Raw genomic sequence first — 17,477 nt, 5'->3', positions numbered from 1 at the left:
CGGTGGCCAAGAAATCGAACCACGCAAGCACCTTGTGTACTCCCAAACCTCAACCAAAGCCAATTAACTCAATTGAGTCTATTAATCAAATTTAATGAAGTTTTTCCGACAATTTACGATCCTCGGAAGAGCACGAATCGATACGATCGCTGGGGTATTCCCTTGTGGGCTGGTGCTGGTGGTGGGTGGACAACACTTGGACATTAACAAAAAAGTGGAAACCAAAGATAGGCGGGGCACGAGATTTGTGCAAACGCGTTGGCCGCCTCTCAAAGACAGCCAGATGACTGGTGCGGTCTGCGTTGGAGGTGCGGGTGCCCCTGGAGGGGTCAGGATCGAATAATATAATTTATAGCACTCTCTCCTTCTCTTCGTCGGGGGAAAATCGACCAGAAAAGGGTTAATTAATTTCATTTGCCAACCAACCAACCAACCAACGACCTCCAACTGGCCGTTCTTCTGACAAACTTAAATTGTTTCCAACGTGGCAGCAACTTATTCCTCGCGAATCCGTGATCCCGATAGCCCGCGGGGTGCTATTGAGAAACGGGAAAATGATAATGGAAACAGGGATAACCATGGAATACACGCCAACACCGAGAGTACGATTGGAATCGAGAGGAGGAGGAGTAGGAGGAGACGAAGCGAAACAATCGCTCGAGGGCATCACCGGATAGATTAAGCTCATCGATAAGCGCTTTTTTGTGTCGAATTCTTCTTTTGTGTTCCCGCTCACGATTGTACGTAACTCGATTTCGCGCATTAAACAATGGAGTACGAAGGATACGCTAGCACAGCATATGTTAATCACCAGTGGGACCAGCACTGGCAGCAGGAATACGATTCTCAATCAATTATTATGTCATGCAATCCATTTCAACTCTGCAAACGCATCGCCTTTCGTTGCCAGCAGGTTCTGGCACAAAATTCGCCCACCATTTCTAACCCACTCATCGAAGGACACCTGTTGAAGGACACTCTTCAACACTCTCATGTACCATTACTATCTTCACCATTAGATAGGTTTCATCGGGATAGTGCGTAACGTCGTCTTCCTAATGGCTTCTTACGGCGACGCTGCACTAAAAGCGAAACCATTATCTTTCGCGAAACCATTTCCAGACTGCCAGTCAAGGTGTGCAGCAAGCTGGACAGCTTGCTGCTGAAAGGCACACGAGCGAACTCAACCGACCGATCTAGGATCGAGGATATCTACGGATGAACCACGGTGGCGCTCGGATAGGAACGAACAATACTAAGTCGATTGGGCGTCGACTCAACGAAACCAGTGAGTGCCAGCATTCATGTGGCTCGATAAAAACCACGACCATCGCCGTGCCGGTGGTTCAGTAGTGAACGTCCCGTCGCTGACTACTAACCGTAACACTCCGTTCCTGTGCGGTTCGTGTTCTTGTTTGCTAAACAATCGTGTGTCGGCTTCTTGTGTGTGGCTTCCCTTCCGGGCACATAGCCTTTCCGGTTGTCCTTTTACCCATTTCGAGGGTAAGTTATTTACTGGAAGGTGCCATGTGCGTTCTAAGTGAACGGAAGAGTTTGCAGCCGTGATTTGGATTAGACGAAATGGATTAACAACACCTCGCTGTATCTCTCTGCAAAAAAAAACGGCGTAACGTGCCGTAAAAGTTTGGGGCCTTGGTGTGTGTGTGTGTGTGTGTGTGTGTGTGTGTTTTGGGCCCATAAAAACGGTGACTACCTGGTCAGTCTAGTAGCCATTCCGTTCAGGAAACGGGGACGAGAGGGCTTCCGATTTCATGATGGCGATAGTAGGCCATGTGATGGATGATGGTGGAGGTGCTTAAACCCTCACGCATGTGATAAGAAGATAAATTGCTGTACCATTATCGTATGCATAGACTAGTGGTAGGAGCAAGAGCGTGATTACCTCAGCACGCGTGTGTGTGTGTGTGTGTGTGTGTGCGTACATATGGGTTCGATTATATCATGTTCGTTCGTGTGGCCATAAGGATGTCCGGATTTTATCATAACACTCCGATCATACTCTTCGGTGTACTTTCATCGATTGTGCTGCTCGGAGTCAAAAAAAAAAGCGGAGGAATAGCAGCGATACCCATTCCGATCAAAGGTAACCAAACATGCCACTCGCTGGCCGCCCTCAGCTGTTAAAAATCTCACCATCCACCGCAGCTGTATTATGTGTGCCCGGGTGTGTGTGTGTGCCTGTGTGGGTGTTCGGCGGTAGTGGTCGTGGTTTAGTGGTTCACCGCAGACCGGAGGAAGGGACCAGTGAGCGTAATGTATATAATTTGGTGATCAATAGCAAACTGGTACCAGCGGCAAGCAGCGTGTTATTATGGGCTGATGAAACCCCGTAGGATATGTTTAAACATAATTATTAACCTTTAAACATACCCTCCGGACGACCGCATCTTCGCTAACAATGTAATGGTCACTGTTGGTATCGGTTTGGCTCATGCGACCAGCGAGAGGCTGGTCGCATCATTTTATACGAGGCGGACCGGAAAATGCTCTCGTTTTGATGCTGAAACCGCGGCCAGCACAGTCACGTAGAAACGTCCCCGACTATGGAACGATTTCTGTTTTCAATAGGTAAGTAAAAGTGAAAACTGCAAGACTGTTTTTAAAGTGGTTTAAAACTTCTAAAGATTACGTTGAATTCGTCATCGAGGAAATCGTGTTCTAGAAACACTAATGGCGATCAATTATCACAACAACTTATCGATCAGTTATCTCTAAAATCAAATCGTTATCCCGGGAACCTCGGAGGGAGCAAACCATCCAAGTCATTAGTCATTAAAATGCTGCCTACGGATGGTACCATTTCACGTTTTCATCCATGGACCGTTTGATTATCCGCGCATTCCACGGTTGGATGCCAGAAATTCCAGCAAACATCCTGATGGGATACCATGAAACATGGGGAGAGGCCACGTGATTCGCTTTCCAACGAGCTCAAACAACAATAGATTTCAATAGGTGGCCGAGCATTGCTCGACCATGTTCACCAGCGGGCATACATTTGCTCGTACCATTTCCGGAGAGTGAATGGAAGGTCCTAGTTACAATGATTAGCATATCAAAACGCTTTCTACAATAATTACCTCGCGCGTGATTCCGCACGGTGTGCGGTTGAATATTTAGAAGCATTTAGAGCGACATACATTGAACCGATGTTGGCAGCGGCCGACATTGCTGTCGAGACATAACGATACTGTGTGTTCTATCAACAATTGACACTTGGGAATTGAAATGATTACCCAAAACCTTCAAACTGTTAAATCTCCCTTTTACGTGTGACCGCCTATGGGAGTCCTCATGCTCTCGTCAACAATCAAGAAAGGCGCAGAAATGTTGATGCCTTGAAGAAAAGGTTTCTGGGCGCCGGCCCGACGTCGCCTTGATGCGATCGGCCAAATCCGACCAATAACCTTTGTTTGCATTAGCTCTTATCTCGATCCTTCGCCAAAAAACCGAACCTCGAATCTTCTAACTCCCGCACTGCCGGATGTTGGTTCGCCGCAGGAAGGATACCGTAAACAAAACAATTTAGATCTCGCCAGACTATTGACGCTCGCCCGGAGCTTACAGAAAGCATCCCATCATTGGGTTTTGGGTTTCCGGGGATTGCAATTGGATTTGCCGACGCGAAGCGTGAAGAACGAACGACACACAAAATATGGCAGTGCGGAATAGGAAAAATCTCGCGAGCGTCCATTGGCCACTAGATAACGCTCGGTGGTCGCTCTGTTTGTGTGACCACCGACCATACCGGCCAGTCGTATGCCACCAGCTATCGATGATATTATCCCGATGCCCGAAACGGTGGCCTCAATCAAGCGCTTGTTTGCTTGTTTTGCTTGGTATCACCAAACAGGATATGCTCGGAGCTCCGTTTCCGCGAAATGGAATACCCGGAGCGCCGGTTCCTGGTCGGTGTCTTGCTGGAGAACGTGTCGGGAATTTACAAACCATCCTCGGCCACCTAATCAACTCCTGATCAAATATTCCCGTTCAGTGCCACGGCGCTACCCCTTTTCAGCACTTCAGCGCTCAACACTGAAGATTGTGATTTCAGTCTTCTTTTTTGGCTCTCCGCAAAATGACTTTAAAAAATACATTGGAATCAGGAATGGCCAGCAGCGAGAAAAAAAAGCAGCAAAGGATTGCCACGGTTTTGCAGTGACCTTCCTTCATACAATATTATGAGGCTACTCGCGAGAACTGGGACAGGGCAACCGTTTCAAATAATGTAACCAGATCCAACGATAAGCAACATTGAAACGAATGGTGGTACGATTGCCAACTAGGGTTAGATAAGCAGAGCAATTCGGCAACCAGAGTGAACGGGGGCCGCACACAAACTGCTGCCAATCTGCTGATCATCTTTTGGTCGTCCCACTCGGTCGGACATTGAAAAGCGCCGCTTCGGTTTTGATGTTTTTCCACATTACTGACCCGAAAAGTTTCCCGAAAACTCACAACACGACGCGACGTGACACAACGACGGAAGGAAACTGTTGGCGAAACTTTGACGGAAATTGATTCTCGCTCTGGCTGGAGCACGCGCTGCTTCTTGTGCCGAGGGACAGCAGCAACCATGCTCTCAACCCTGAACGGCTCCTTTCAGTTTCCAGTCCCGTCCCGACGAATGCAGGTCATCCGGGCCTGGAGCCAGTTGATCGATATCTTGCGCTTTGACGAAACACCCGGACACACCCCGGTCAGCCCCGGGCGGTTGCGGGTGCCAACTGGGTGTTGGCAGCCAACTGTCGTCTCCTGTCACCGAGACACATCGTCTCGCTGACGCGAAGCACATCCGCCTGGCAGAGCATCAAGCGTATCAGCTACTCCTCCGGCACATTTCCAGCTTCATACACCAGCGCAAAGGCACTCCAGGAGACCGAGAGACCGAGAATGGGAAAGAGGAATGGCGGCTAACAACCACTAGAAGCAGGCGTCCGGGTCAACCTTTTGTGCTTCCTGTCCTGGCTGGACTTTCTCTTCTATTTTTTTTGTTTTCTTTTCCGTCTGAAAATAAATATAAGAACGCCCGCGGCTAGCCGGATGGATGGGTAACCGTTGGACATCCGGTAGAGACCAGGAAAAACGCGCGGAATGAGCCGCATCAGCCGCATGAATGCTCTCGATTTCTCTGGCGTATGATACGTCCCGCTGGCCGAAGCATCGAAGTGATATCGATCAACGATGTTCCGGAGCGGAGACGATATGCACCGGAATGGGGTGATCCCGCAGAGGATGTGGCGTTTATATGGGGCTCTATCCGACTCCGTCTGCCTACCGCAGTGAGACTTCCGGTTTTTGGGTTCACGCCCATGACAGACCAACCGTCGTAACCACAAACGTCAAGCACTGTGGGACAATTCTATTTCACACCCGGACAGTTTCTAGCCGTAGCAGGCTGTGCAAACCACAGCAACTAAAGCAGAACTTCATCATCAAGTCTTTAAAGTAGGGGAAATACTGAAATAGATGGACGGTTTAAATTCTGTGCTAAGTTCATCACGGAGCAATGTTTCTATTTTTTTCCTCATCTCGAAACACTCGCTGCACAATGGACTCCGCATGGGGATATGCTGTTCGCGGATTTGTTTACACTTGAAAGCCTCATCCCACCTGCTTCTTGTAGCGTCCACGACGGCAATGGCCGAGAACACGGTGCTGATGATGATGATGATGATGATGCCGAGCGCCAAGCTCAAGGGCACAGCATCATTTCATAATTCCATTCGTCAACTTTTGCGAGACAACATCCGGCCCACCCCGCTGTCTGCTGAACCTCGAGTGCGGTCGCTGAAGATGGCTTCATGATGGTTGTTGACTGTGTACTACTGTACACTCCCTGTGGTGCACCCTTCGCTTCCACCACCATTTCCCTCGAGCGGACCCACTTGTCAACCTTGACAGCTAAGATGTAACCTTACTCGAGCATCTCGTTTCAAGTGCGCCGCAAACTTTAGCACAACGCCACTCGACCTCCACTGGAACCTACTGACCTGGTGTTTAAGGGGCCTTTTGGAGGCTAGCTTTAGTGTGAACAATTTATGTTTGGCCATTTATGGAGCTCACCGTTTAAGGGGCCAACAGATTTTCCGCTTAAACCTTCGGTCATTCACAAGTGTCTAGGATCAGTACTACGAGAGATTTTCCATTCGATTTCCCATAAGATCCTTCGAAATAAAAAAAAAAGGAAACTTTAACTCACTTCCACTTGAGCTCTTAAACCGCCTGCAAAACAGCAAATCCAATATTGTGCTCAGCGAACATGACAAATCGCTCCAAAATACATCCTGTCGAACGCACACTAATCGCAATCGGATGGAAAAGACGGTCCTAAGCCATCATCAAACCATTGCTCTTTCTGCCCACCCTCTATTTGCCCTATTACACCGCTGACTCTGTGGCGCAGCATGTTCAAAGAGGTCACCGTTGCGTGTAATGCTACGGCAGAACTGGGGTGTAGCATGCCGGCAGCCGGGTTGCAGCCATAAATCTTGCAGCATACGAGTGAACGCATCCGCACCAGCGAACGTGTCTCGTACCACGCACCAGCACGGCAGCTCCACGGCAGCGGGTAGCTAGTGTACAGCGCATCCTTCATCCTGTCTCGAGCTGTCCAGTCGAGTTACTGGTACACTTCGTAACTTGCTGAACTTGCCGCTGTCCAATTTATTGACTCCGGGGCCACCAGGACCCTGGTTGATAGTCAGGCCACATGGCTTGGGGACACATGAGGGAAGCGTCGTACGTTATACGATGTGCAAAAAATTCCACAAATGAGTTGACTCAAACTGATGAGCGGAATGTATATAAATTCTTTGACGCTACGTTTGACAGTGACATGGAATATATTAAACAGCAGCCCTGGCGTTGATAGGACAGTGTGTCTTTTTGGTATAAGCTGAGAAAGTCCCAAAAGCATAGAATAGAATAGTGCAACATGTAGAAGGATAATACATTAAATCTCACTAACAAAACTAGACAGTATATTCTATAGTGCATATCTTCATTCACTCTATTACATTTACTGTACATTCACACGCTTGGTGCTTCTGCTGTGGATTCGCCTCGCAGGATATCCAATTTATCAGAAAATTATCGCTTCGCTCTATCGGTTCGTCCCTCTAGCAAATAACACGCTTCTATAAACATACTACTACCAGGCGCTCACTTTGCCACACGTTCGAATATGTTCTCCTGGAGAACCTGAAGAACCCGCACATATCGTTGAGTACAGGATTGCCCCATTGAAGAAGTGAACCAACGGACGGGAAAAAGTAATTGCTTGCTCTCGAGTGCACAAGCACTTGCCGCTTCGCACAGATCGCTGGAATCGCTGGAACCCTTTTCCATCTTCTGATGAGTTTGATCAAATCAGTTGGAAATCGTACGCCACTTAACCCTCGCCACGGCTTGGGAAGTGCATCTCGCAAGCATCGCATACCGCCCGATACGCCGGTTGCACGAGTTGATCGATCGACCCAAGTACCGGTACTACTAACATGGAGAAAGAATGCTCAGTGCCACTCCATCACCACCAGCCCACCGGTGTGGAACATCCAAATCACTGGCAGCGCTAGTACAACATTGATTGGAACGCTGGTAGTGGATTCCGGAGAATCAGATACTTCAGCTTCTTTGTTGCCTGCGGGATGATGGGGTTTAAACGAGATCCCCCGGGCCGGGATGCTCTTGTCAGCCCGCAGAGCCGTTGTTTCGAGTGAAGAAAAGATAGAATCATTTGAAATGTCATTTGAGAGAATGCAGTTTTCCGATTTCCTGCTATCAAATACTTTTTTCGAAAGCGAACTTTTACAAAAGCTGTTAAACTTTTTATCAATTCTTTTTTTTTCATTGAAGTAAGTCTAGAATGGAATGATTCTATGCCATTTATTCTAAAGTCTCAGCTCTATTTAAGCCGTACAAGATCGCTTTCAAACCGTTGATGAGCCTAACCGTGCTTCCTCGACACGAGCGAGACAAGATTAATCGTTCTGTTCATTCCCATTCTTCATCGCATTCGCCGTGATAGTAGATATCGTTTGACGAAACAAAGACAAAAGGAGGCACAGGATATGGCATGGCACGAAACCAAAGAGAATAAAACATAAACGAAACATTTTTATCAGAGTTAATTAAAAACTTTTCAAGCGAATTAGGATTCCCCTCGAACAGAACCAAAAAAAAAAGACACATTCCTGGCAGAAGTTTTCCCGCGCTGCGCTTCGCTGCGTTGCGATTGAAAAATTATTCAAAGCCAAAAGTCATTTGGCCATCCCTTTTCCCCAACTCGAATGATCTGGGTCTGGGTGAATAAATTTTTGGTTTCCCAGAAAATGTTCATGAATCCTTCTCCCTCTCTCACACACACACACACACTTTCTCGTGCGCCCGATGCCACCGGTTCACACGGTTCCACTTCCAGGTGTGCCTTGAATGTGTTGCCGAGGAGCGCTTCCTTCTGCTCCGTCACAATCGGAGATACGACGGTAAACCAAGCGGAAAAGATAACTTTGATACTCGCAACTGTGCAAACTGAGGCAAAGAGGAATCATTCTGACCGCGGTACCGCGTCCGGAAACTGCCGCGGCTGGTGGGCAATAAAACCGAAAAGAGATAACCGGACGCGATTACAATCAGCTGTCAGTTTTCCCGCGGGCCCCAAAAGAAGGTGGGGAGGGAAGAAAAAAAAGGCTGCCGAACACCGGTGTACCGGTGTGGCCACATGCTGGTGGAAATCGAACATGTTCCCGATGTTCTCGGTAGAAATCCATCCATGTAGAATGTAAAATGCGGGTTGCAACGGGGTTGGTTTACGAGGATGGGGACATGGTAGCGCACGGGCTTCAGAAACGTATGGTACCATGGTACCCAGACCAAGTTTGGTTCGCAAGCGGCACAGAAAAAAAACCATTGGACCCCAGAAAATGCACCTTTTTTACTCGGCCCGGCCCGTTTCATCCTTTGAACCGTAGCGTAGGATGTGTTTTGCGATGAACAAGGCCAAACAACGAGCCCCGAAGGTTGGAAACATGCAACCGAGATGATCTCACATTTATTTCCATCCTCTTTCGGAGCATAATTTATCAAAATGATAGCACGCCAGCTGCTGCTACATGGGGCTTCGATAATGAGCAAGTAGACCGCTTTGTTCTACCCTCGAGCCCTGAGATGATGCAATAGAGAGAGAAAAAATAGACTTATACCGGCAGCGTGGCAACGATGTAAATTGGGACAAGCTGCCTTTGAATGCTTTTGTTGTTGTCTTGGGTAAGGCAGCTTTTAATGATCATTTGTTCTCAACTTTGGGACTAGACGTGACAGTCGAGCAATTCGCTAGACGACACATAATAAATCATCTCGAGAGTCGACTGTAACCCCTGTAAGAAAGGATAACGGATGAAGGTTCTCCTGTTCGGGCCTGTTGTTCAATTTGTTCTGTCTATTCAATTTACTAGTCAGTTCCTGGACAGGAAAACTCCGACTAGATTGAAATTACGCTGCATGCCCTCCGTATGTGCAAAGTTTTGATTTATTACTAGAAATCTGATTACCCGCTGGAAAGTCATTTAAACTGAATGTTTACAATTGTATTCAGTGGAAGTCTCCTTCTTGGAGGGATGCTCCAACCCCGTTTCGGTTAATTCCACGATATTCAACACTCTGCAGCAGCAGTGACCCGAATATTGCCAATCCTAGTCGAGATTGTTCCTTTCTGAAACATATTGGTTTATTCTCAACAATACGGTTAAAACTGATCTTTTCAGCTGGTTGTTCTGCTTTATATTTTACCCAGCATAGCAACCAAAGTGAACTAAGATTCAACAATCATATACAACACTTTCCATTGCCCGCGTTAGGTTACTGTCACACTTTACACTGGCACGATACGTATATCCGACTTCAACGGAATTCTCAGTCAAACAGCATGTCAGGCGATTACCATTAGTAGCCGCTTTAATGCGACCACCAGATGCTGCTTCATCCCGTTCGGCTTTAAGCCTTAAAGCAGATCGTAGATCCAAGAATCGAATCCGTCTGCCCAAGCGTAGCGTTGGCGTTAGGCAAGAATCCTGCATCCTCTCTTCGCGTGACTAATCCACAAAAAGGGGCCACGCTCGAAGGGCTCCAGGGCACGGACGGCACGCACAAAGCATAAGTTACCACATCGACGACGCCCCCGGAACCCGGCACACGCAACCCAACGACGGGAGGTCATTATTTGTGCCACTTTCGGCATTCAGTCGCAAATCCAGCCACAGGGAGTCAGATTACCGGGAAGGAGGTGCCGGGAGAAGCCCGATGCAAAGTAGCGGCGGCACGGTGGCGAGTATTTATGAGTCGAAAACGACAATTCGCCCTCGGCTTCGGCGAGGGCGTCCCATCTTATTTATGCATTTGAATCCACCCGTACCGGCACCGGAGCAGCAAACACACATTGTTCAGGTGTGCCGCCAGCTCCCTGCTCCCTGTGCGTGACCGTGAGCCCTACGAGGTCCGTAGAAGAATAACACTCGCCAGGTCAACCTTTGCACGTACCGTTCACTGCTTGTCACGGTACTAGATTGGTACTCGAATACCGGTGAAAAGGTGAGCAAACGGGTACCGGTATGCGGTAAACAATTTTTCAGGACTTTTTATCCTCCGCCTGCTGTTGTTTGTGCCGCGCGCCAAGTTTGCGACGCCGACGTGCTATGGGGCCGCGACAGCTCCCGTGGGAAATTCATTTCGCCGCGGTTACCAAGTGATTAAGCGGATAGTGCTTAATGTGCTTGGCTGAAGGCCGCAGCTCCACGTGATCCGCTTCGTGAGGGTTCGCTTATCGCGTTGGCTGCCGGTGTCGTCGGTGGCAGGTTGCTGCCTATGACGTGTCGGTGTTTCGTGGCGCGAGTAATCCGGACGGATATGTTAGACGTGTTGCTATCGCGCTACCGTGAATCGATTTTTGGATCCCTTTTTTTGCCGGGGGAAAAGCCAGACAGATACGCGACCGATGAACTCATCATCCGTGCCGCTGAGCATGGCTATGAATATTCAGACGGTGCGAGAGCGTAACTGCGATGTCGGTGAGCAACGACTTGATGATGGTTCATTAAAGAATCATTTCTCTTCCAAGGCTTTAAACTTTTTTCATAGAGAATTGGTCACGTGGAATTGGAAAACCTCAATTGGACCTCATATTATCGAAAATGCTACGCATTCCAGGTATTCTAGACCGGGAAACTTCATGCCCTAAAACATGCCGAATCGATAAACCTTGGCCGACGACGAATAGTGTTGAAGGTAAACCGAGACCGAGACCGAGACCGAGACCGAAACCGCACCACCGTCTGGTCTATCCAAGGTAGCGGTCGATGTAGAACTACCACCGACACCAACATCAATGGAAGATACTAGCATTCGATCCAAAAAAAACTTTTCCCATCGTACGTCACCCCCCCCCCCCCCCCCTCGCAACCACCCCTGACGGGGGTCTGCCACCACCACGCTGCCAAGAAGCGAAGAAAACTTCGATCAATCAGAGAACCCCCCCCCCCCCCCCGGGTCGCCACAGTTTGAGGGCGGTCTGGAGAAAAGCGCCTGCCGAAGGTCGCCTTCGGTGTAAGTTTCCGAATTGATTTTCCGGTCCCTCCAAGGGTCCCGGTTCTACCAACTGTGTCGCAACCGAAGTCGTACCACTGTGTTCCACTCGGCGGCAGTCGTCGTTCGCTCGCTAGTCATCAGTTTTGCATTTTTTTTTTTTGGTTCCCCGGTTTTCCGATCCCTTGCTTGTGTGCTCCGAACGCAGCGGACGCCGAAGGACAAATTGAATCAATTATTATAATTTTGTTTCTTTGAATATGTTTTCCGCCGCACCTCAAAGTGTACCTTCCCGTGGTGGAACCCATTTTCCTAACCTTTTGCCCTTACATTCACAGGCCCAGATCACCGGCTTCTGTAACACGATTTTCCTTTTCATTCTGTTTTCCTTTTTTTCTTCCAGCAGCAAACTGAACCCCGTGCCGGCCGTGGATGAAGCATGTAGCGCGTCCTAGTAGGCACCGTCAACGACCTGGAAGATCTGACACGGTGCACTCGCGTCGCGAAGCAAAAAGAAAGGATCGTCAAAGCAGCCACCGCAGCCACGCAACCATTTCTCTGGTACGCTGACGGGGTTCGCCCGGAGTGCACTGCATACAGTGGGAGATCCGCAATGAATGTGAATAGCAATGTCATCTGCACTCGGCAGCAGACGGCAACGTGGCGCGTTGTGGAATGCGGCACCAAATGAAGAACACTCCCATCATGCTCCATGCACAAGCGGAAGCGGAAATCATGGAAGGAAAGGAGCGACAGGAATGGAGAAGATAAAAAAAAACTACGCCAAAGCATAAAGTGAAAATGTTTCACAACAACCCTGTCACGTGCTGACCTGTGTAGCGGAAATAAGCTCTAATGCTGTTGCGGGTGCCGACTGTAGTGGCTACGGAGTGCAGTGGAACTACCACAGCAAACCCTCACAGCTGTCACAGATGCACCGGGTGATGCTGCAGCGCCGCTTCAAAGGGACCCAGTGGGAACAAAAATAGTGAAATTTCCAACCCACCGCACGCATAGACGTTGAGCGGGAATCCGCGCGCAGACTTCTATTTTATGGCTTTTGGTCCTTGCTTATTCGAGTCCGGCATCTAGCAGCGACTGTGCTGCAGGTGCTGGTGTTTGACGAACCAGCATTTATTTGATTCCGTGTGCTGGTGTTACTGTTGCAAAATCCACTGCCCGTCCTGCTGCCTGCTTCATTTCCTAGCCCTTCGTGTCATCTTTTGCTTTCAGATTCAGGTTAAGGTCTCGTGCGGTTGTGCGTCTAGATGCCACCTGTTTTCTTTCGAGGCCAACCGACAGTGTGCCAGTGCGAATAGAGTGTCCTTACCCCCGCAAGAGAACCCTGTTGAGTGCGTAAAATAAACGAACGAACAACCGTTGTAGCTCGCCCCCGCTGGAGCCGAAAATCCACGGGCTGCCGGTCGAGAAGTTTGTGCGAACGAACTCATCCGGCGAACTAAATGAGCAAAACAATTAAGTGAAACCCGGTGGCCATCAGCAGCTGTACGGTACAGGCGCGCTGGTGTGTTGTTGAGGCGGCAGTGAAAGAATTCCTCCGGAATTCCGACATACCCCGGGAAAACTGCCCCCAGCTTGGGCCAAGATGAGGCACCCCGAAGGTTGGTGGAGTCACTTTCGGCTTCACGAAGCTGGAGACCCTAGCGCGTGAAGCAACAACAGCCCAGTGTGTGTGTGTGTACGTGTGTCATTAAATCGGTGCTTCCAGAGTTCGAGTGGCCAAAATCTGGCCCAACGGTTCTATCTATCCCATCGGCTCGTTAGTGTGCTGTCCTCGTGTGCTGTGTCGTAGTGTCGCGGCACAACAACTCTTCCTTCGAAGGATTCATCTCTTCTCCCCTACGTCGCATCCGCTAGTGTCGCGGCTACCCAGGACAACCGAAATGAAGTCCACCATCCTCTACCCGTACGGGCCACTCCGGGCTAATGGGTGCTGCCGGATGCTGCACGCCAAGCACTTGGCACTCACCAGCGCCATCTACACGCTGGTAAGTAGGGCGCGCGCGTTTCGGATAATTAAGCGTTCCAGGAATCCCGGGGTGGCACCCCACCCTGCACGGGAGAAATGCACTCAGATAAGGCTCGTCTCGCTGGCTGACCTTCTTCTGTAGCAGTGTAGCTAAATGGACCATGCTCATAATCCAGATCCGGCTGGTTCGGTTAGAAGCGAGGGGCCGGATGGTGTTCAAAATCTCATTTAGCACTCGGCATGCCGGCTACTTTCAGACTTCATTTGGCGTTATTCACCGGAGGCGGTGCACTAGTTGAGTTCGTTTATTCCGGGCGCAATTGAGTGTGCCAGGAGCATAGTGCGCCCGGCTTTCAATTACCTCCGTTTTGCTCCATTCAGAAATGGTATATTTGAATAAATCGTTGGAGTTTTGCCAGCCCGGTTTTTTGACCAGAACCCGAGACCGTTTCATGCTCCATGCTGTGTACAAGCACTGGAGAGTGTTTCAGTAGCAGCAGGAGAACATACGGAAATAGGGATATGATATGGTTTTGATAGCGCAGAATGGAAAGCGGTTTTTTTTTTCGCGTTTTCTTATGAATAGATTAACGTCAGGCCAACATTCCGGACTTTAAAACTGTAGGAATGAAAAGTTTCACTTTGTACGATATTTTAAAAATAGTGCTATGGTTGCAAATGTTAAATGTTTATTAAAAGTTCAGCAAATAAAAATACAAGACTTAAGGCGCCCATCTATTAACCATAAGATTAGGGAAAACTAATTGACACAAAATTCTTGAAAGCGTTATTGGAAAAATTGCTCGAAAAATGGATGGACCACAATACGGAGCACTAAACCAAGGTGGCTATGATTCTTGACAGTCACTCTCAATTTCCGCGCTTACTGCATTGGTTCACTAACTCGCTAGCCCGGCTACTACTATCAACAACATCCTGCCGGCCTACTAGACCATCCATCTTCCCCGAAATTCTCCGAAGCAGATCAGCGCCTTGATCGATAGACCATCCGGCCACGAGACCTCATTCCTCGCAAAATGCGTTGAGACCATGCCCAGCCTACACGGTGATTGCGTTAGGATTTCCTTTACCGCGATAGATTAGAACGGAATTCGGTGAAAAAGATCCCCGAAACGACCTAGCACTTGGTGGGGAGCGCTACCATATGCTGCTGCCAACCAACCGACCAACAGACAGACCTCGAGCCTTGGCGTGATTAAGTGAGAATTAAACCCCAATGCCACCGAATGATACCGTGGCACTGCAGGGAATGCGGGTTCGATTAGATAAATTGCAGCACACACTGGTGCCAGCGGCAGCCCTCGCCCCCACACCCCAGTGCCATTACCAGCCATCAGCCGGCTATCGGTTCTCACTTCCGGGAAGCCACTGTAATCCTTCGTCTCTATCTCTTTGCTCACTCCCTCCACCCCACCGGAATCATTCGCAGAACATTTCCATCCTCGTAGTGCTGCTGTACTCGTGGCGTATCAGCGTGAACGTGAAAAAGTACGGTGACCTGGAGGACGTGTACTATGGTAAGTGAAGGGAGAGAGAGAGGAATTCGGGGATATTACTAGGGCCTCGAAATACCCATTCTCACTGTCTGGCATCCCGTTTACAGGTGTGCAGATAGCGTACTTTGCCATCATCGGTACCCAGTGCTCGATGATTCTGCTGAGTGTGGTGCTGATATTCGGGATCTATCGGGTAAGCTATCGTCGTTTAGGGGCCCCGCCTATCAGCTCCTTCAAGTTACATAACCAGCTCTCTCTCTTTCTTATCCCAAAAATGGTCCATCCAAAAAATAAAACAGGAAAACATCGGTCTGGTCGTACCGTGGATAATCGGATTCATTACCTTCATGGCGCTCGAGGCGGTCGCGATGGTGTACTCGAACGTGCTGCGTGATCACGTCAACCGCCAGTTCGATTCGCTCTGCAAGGCGGAAGTGGCGTTCTTCGTATCGCGTGCCATCATCAATGTAGGTGTGCCACGGCATCGCGCCACATTCTGCCACCTTCGTGTCCTTGTTTCCTGTTCTATCTCACTCTCTCACTCTCTTTCTCTCTCTTTATTTTATCCCTACCCCACGTTGACAGATACTAGCGATGTGGGCCGTGACGCGATTCTACAACCTACTGCGAGCCGGCGTCACCTGGAAGGGTCCGGAGCTGATCGAACTATGACACAACTCGAACGAGACGGAAAAGACGCTCGCGTCGTTCCGCGACGAAACGAGGCTGATCGTGCGCATACCGGGCCCCGATCCGGACGATGGCGATGGCGGACGGCCGGGTGCGAGCAGTGGCGACGAGCTGGATGACGACACGGATGACAATATGATCGGGGGAGGCCGGCGAGTGGTGGGCACCGGTCGCACCCCGGAACGCCGCTGCCGCTGGACAACGGATGAGGACGATGAGGATGGTGGGCGTGTGAGTGCGGGCAGTGGTAGCGACGAGGACGATTCGCTGCTCGTCGCCTACGACAGCAACTCGGTGGCTTCCGTCTGACAATATCGCAAGCTGCTGCGGTACGCCACGGTCGAGTTTCTGCGCCAGGCCGACAGTGCCGTGTTGCTGTTTTTGATCATATTTTTTATCGAGATCTACGCGCAGATATTCATATTTTTCTAAGGCCAGGCCAGCGCAGGGCAGGCGACCGCGAGGGAGAACCTACTGCTCCCTCTTCCACCTCGCACGTACCGCAGTGGCAGCGATACCGTTCAAGCTATCGATCGTGAATCGATCAAGAACGCATTCATCATCAAGCACCTACAAAGAGATACGCGGAGCTTACGCTTATGCTGGCGCTCGAAGGTGCACGGGCCGGACCGGCATATTGTTACGTGGGCCAGCAAGCTGGCAAACTAAGTAAGGTTAAGTTGTTGTAAAACTATATGAAGGTGTAACACGAACACCGGCAGACAAAACAAACAAACAAAGATAACACAGAGACACTAAACACACGGGTGGTGGTACACCGTAACGTATTGTTGTACATAAAAGGAAAGCGAAAGGCAAGAAGAGATATAGCTATATTTGATTAACGTGTAGCATATATTTAAACGTGCAAATCAAAGGAAAAACAAACAAACCTGTTAAGTAATGAAGTAATGATTGTGGAAAGTGAAATATAAGAAAACGAAACAAACGGCAAGGTACAAAGCAAAATTTTACCCTTCTTACAGGCGCTCTACAAACATCCGGAAAATCTTTCGATTTTACATGGCTGTATTGTGCTTAAACAGGTTTGAGTAAGTGCATTAATGAATCGATAAAGTGTAGTCCGTAAAAGTGTAGTTCATTTATTGGCGAACCCAAATTAAACTATGTTTGGCAAGGCGGATTTTTGCTTAATCACCAAATGCATGAGCATCATGATATTGTTGGTGTTGGTATGGAGTTGCTGGAATCCAGAATCCTAATTTCCCTTTTTGCCAGTCAAAAGTTTCTTCTTCATCAATGGGTGAGTCAAAAGTATCCTCTTCAAGCATTAAAATTGCAATGCACCTGATGGAAACCAGATGCCAACTGGAACATTCTACACGTTCAAACATCGCCACGTTTTTCAGAATGTGAATGTTCATCTTTACAGAAATCGAACTTCACCAAACTGACGTCCGAAATTCCTTCCAGCTGAAGTTCCAGAGAGACCTTTTGGTGTGTACCGCAAAAACAAAAATCATTTCGCCCCTAGACAACAGTCTGCGTCCAAAAAGATGCAATTCTAACGAATGGGATTTCGGGCAACACATAGCACATTCCCATCATCGTCAGCGGCCAACAAAAAGGGGCGCAACGAACACAAACTTTCATTACCATCCCGACGGCACCGGCCGCCCGTAGTTAAGCCGATAAGATGCTCATAATTCAACAAACCTATA

At 49.0% G+C, this 17,477-nt stretch overlaps 1 protein-coding gene across 1 annotated transcript; it reads left to right on the top strand.

The window, feature by feature from the left end:
• The first annotated feature begins 1,386 nt into the window (after window positions 1–1,386).
• Window positions 1,387–15,808, top strand: LOC125956338 (uncharacterized). The gene is made up of 6 exons (XM_049688089.1): window positions 1,387–1,503; window positions 12,832–13,607; window positions 15,039–15,126; window positions 15,213–15,298; window positions 15,405–15,572; window positions 15,691–15,808. The coding sequence occupies exons 2-6, from the start codon at window positions 13,503–13,505 to the stop codon at window positions 15,775–15,777; spliced, it is 534 nt and encodes a 177-aa protein (XP_049544046.1). The 5' UTR covers window positions 1,387–1,503; window positions 12,832–13,502; the 3' UTR covers window positions 15,778–15,808.
• The last annotated feature ends 1,669 nt before the right edge of the window (window positions 15,809–17,477 follow it).

Source organism: Anopheles darlingi, chromosome 3 (assembly GCF_943734745.1).
Source record: "Anopheles darlingi chromosome 3, idAnoDarlMG_H_01, whole genome shotgun sequence".
In the NCBI taxonomy this organism is placed as follows: domain Eukaryota; kingdom Metazoa; phylum Arthropoda; class Insecta; order Diptera; family Culicidae; genus Anopheles; species Anopheles darlingi.
This window is presented reverse-complemented; position numbering and strand designations above follow the sequence as displayed.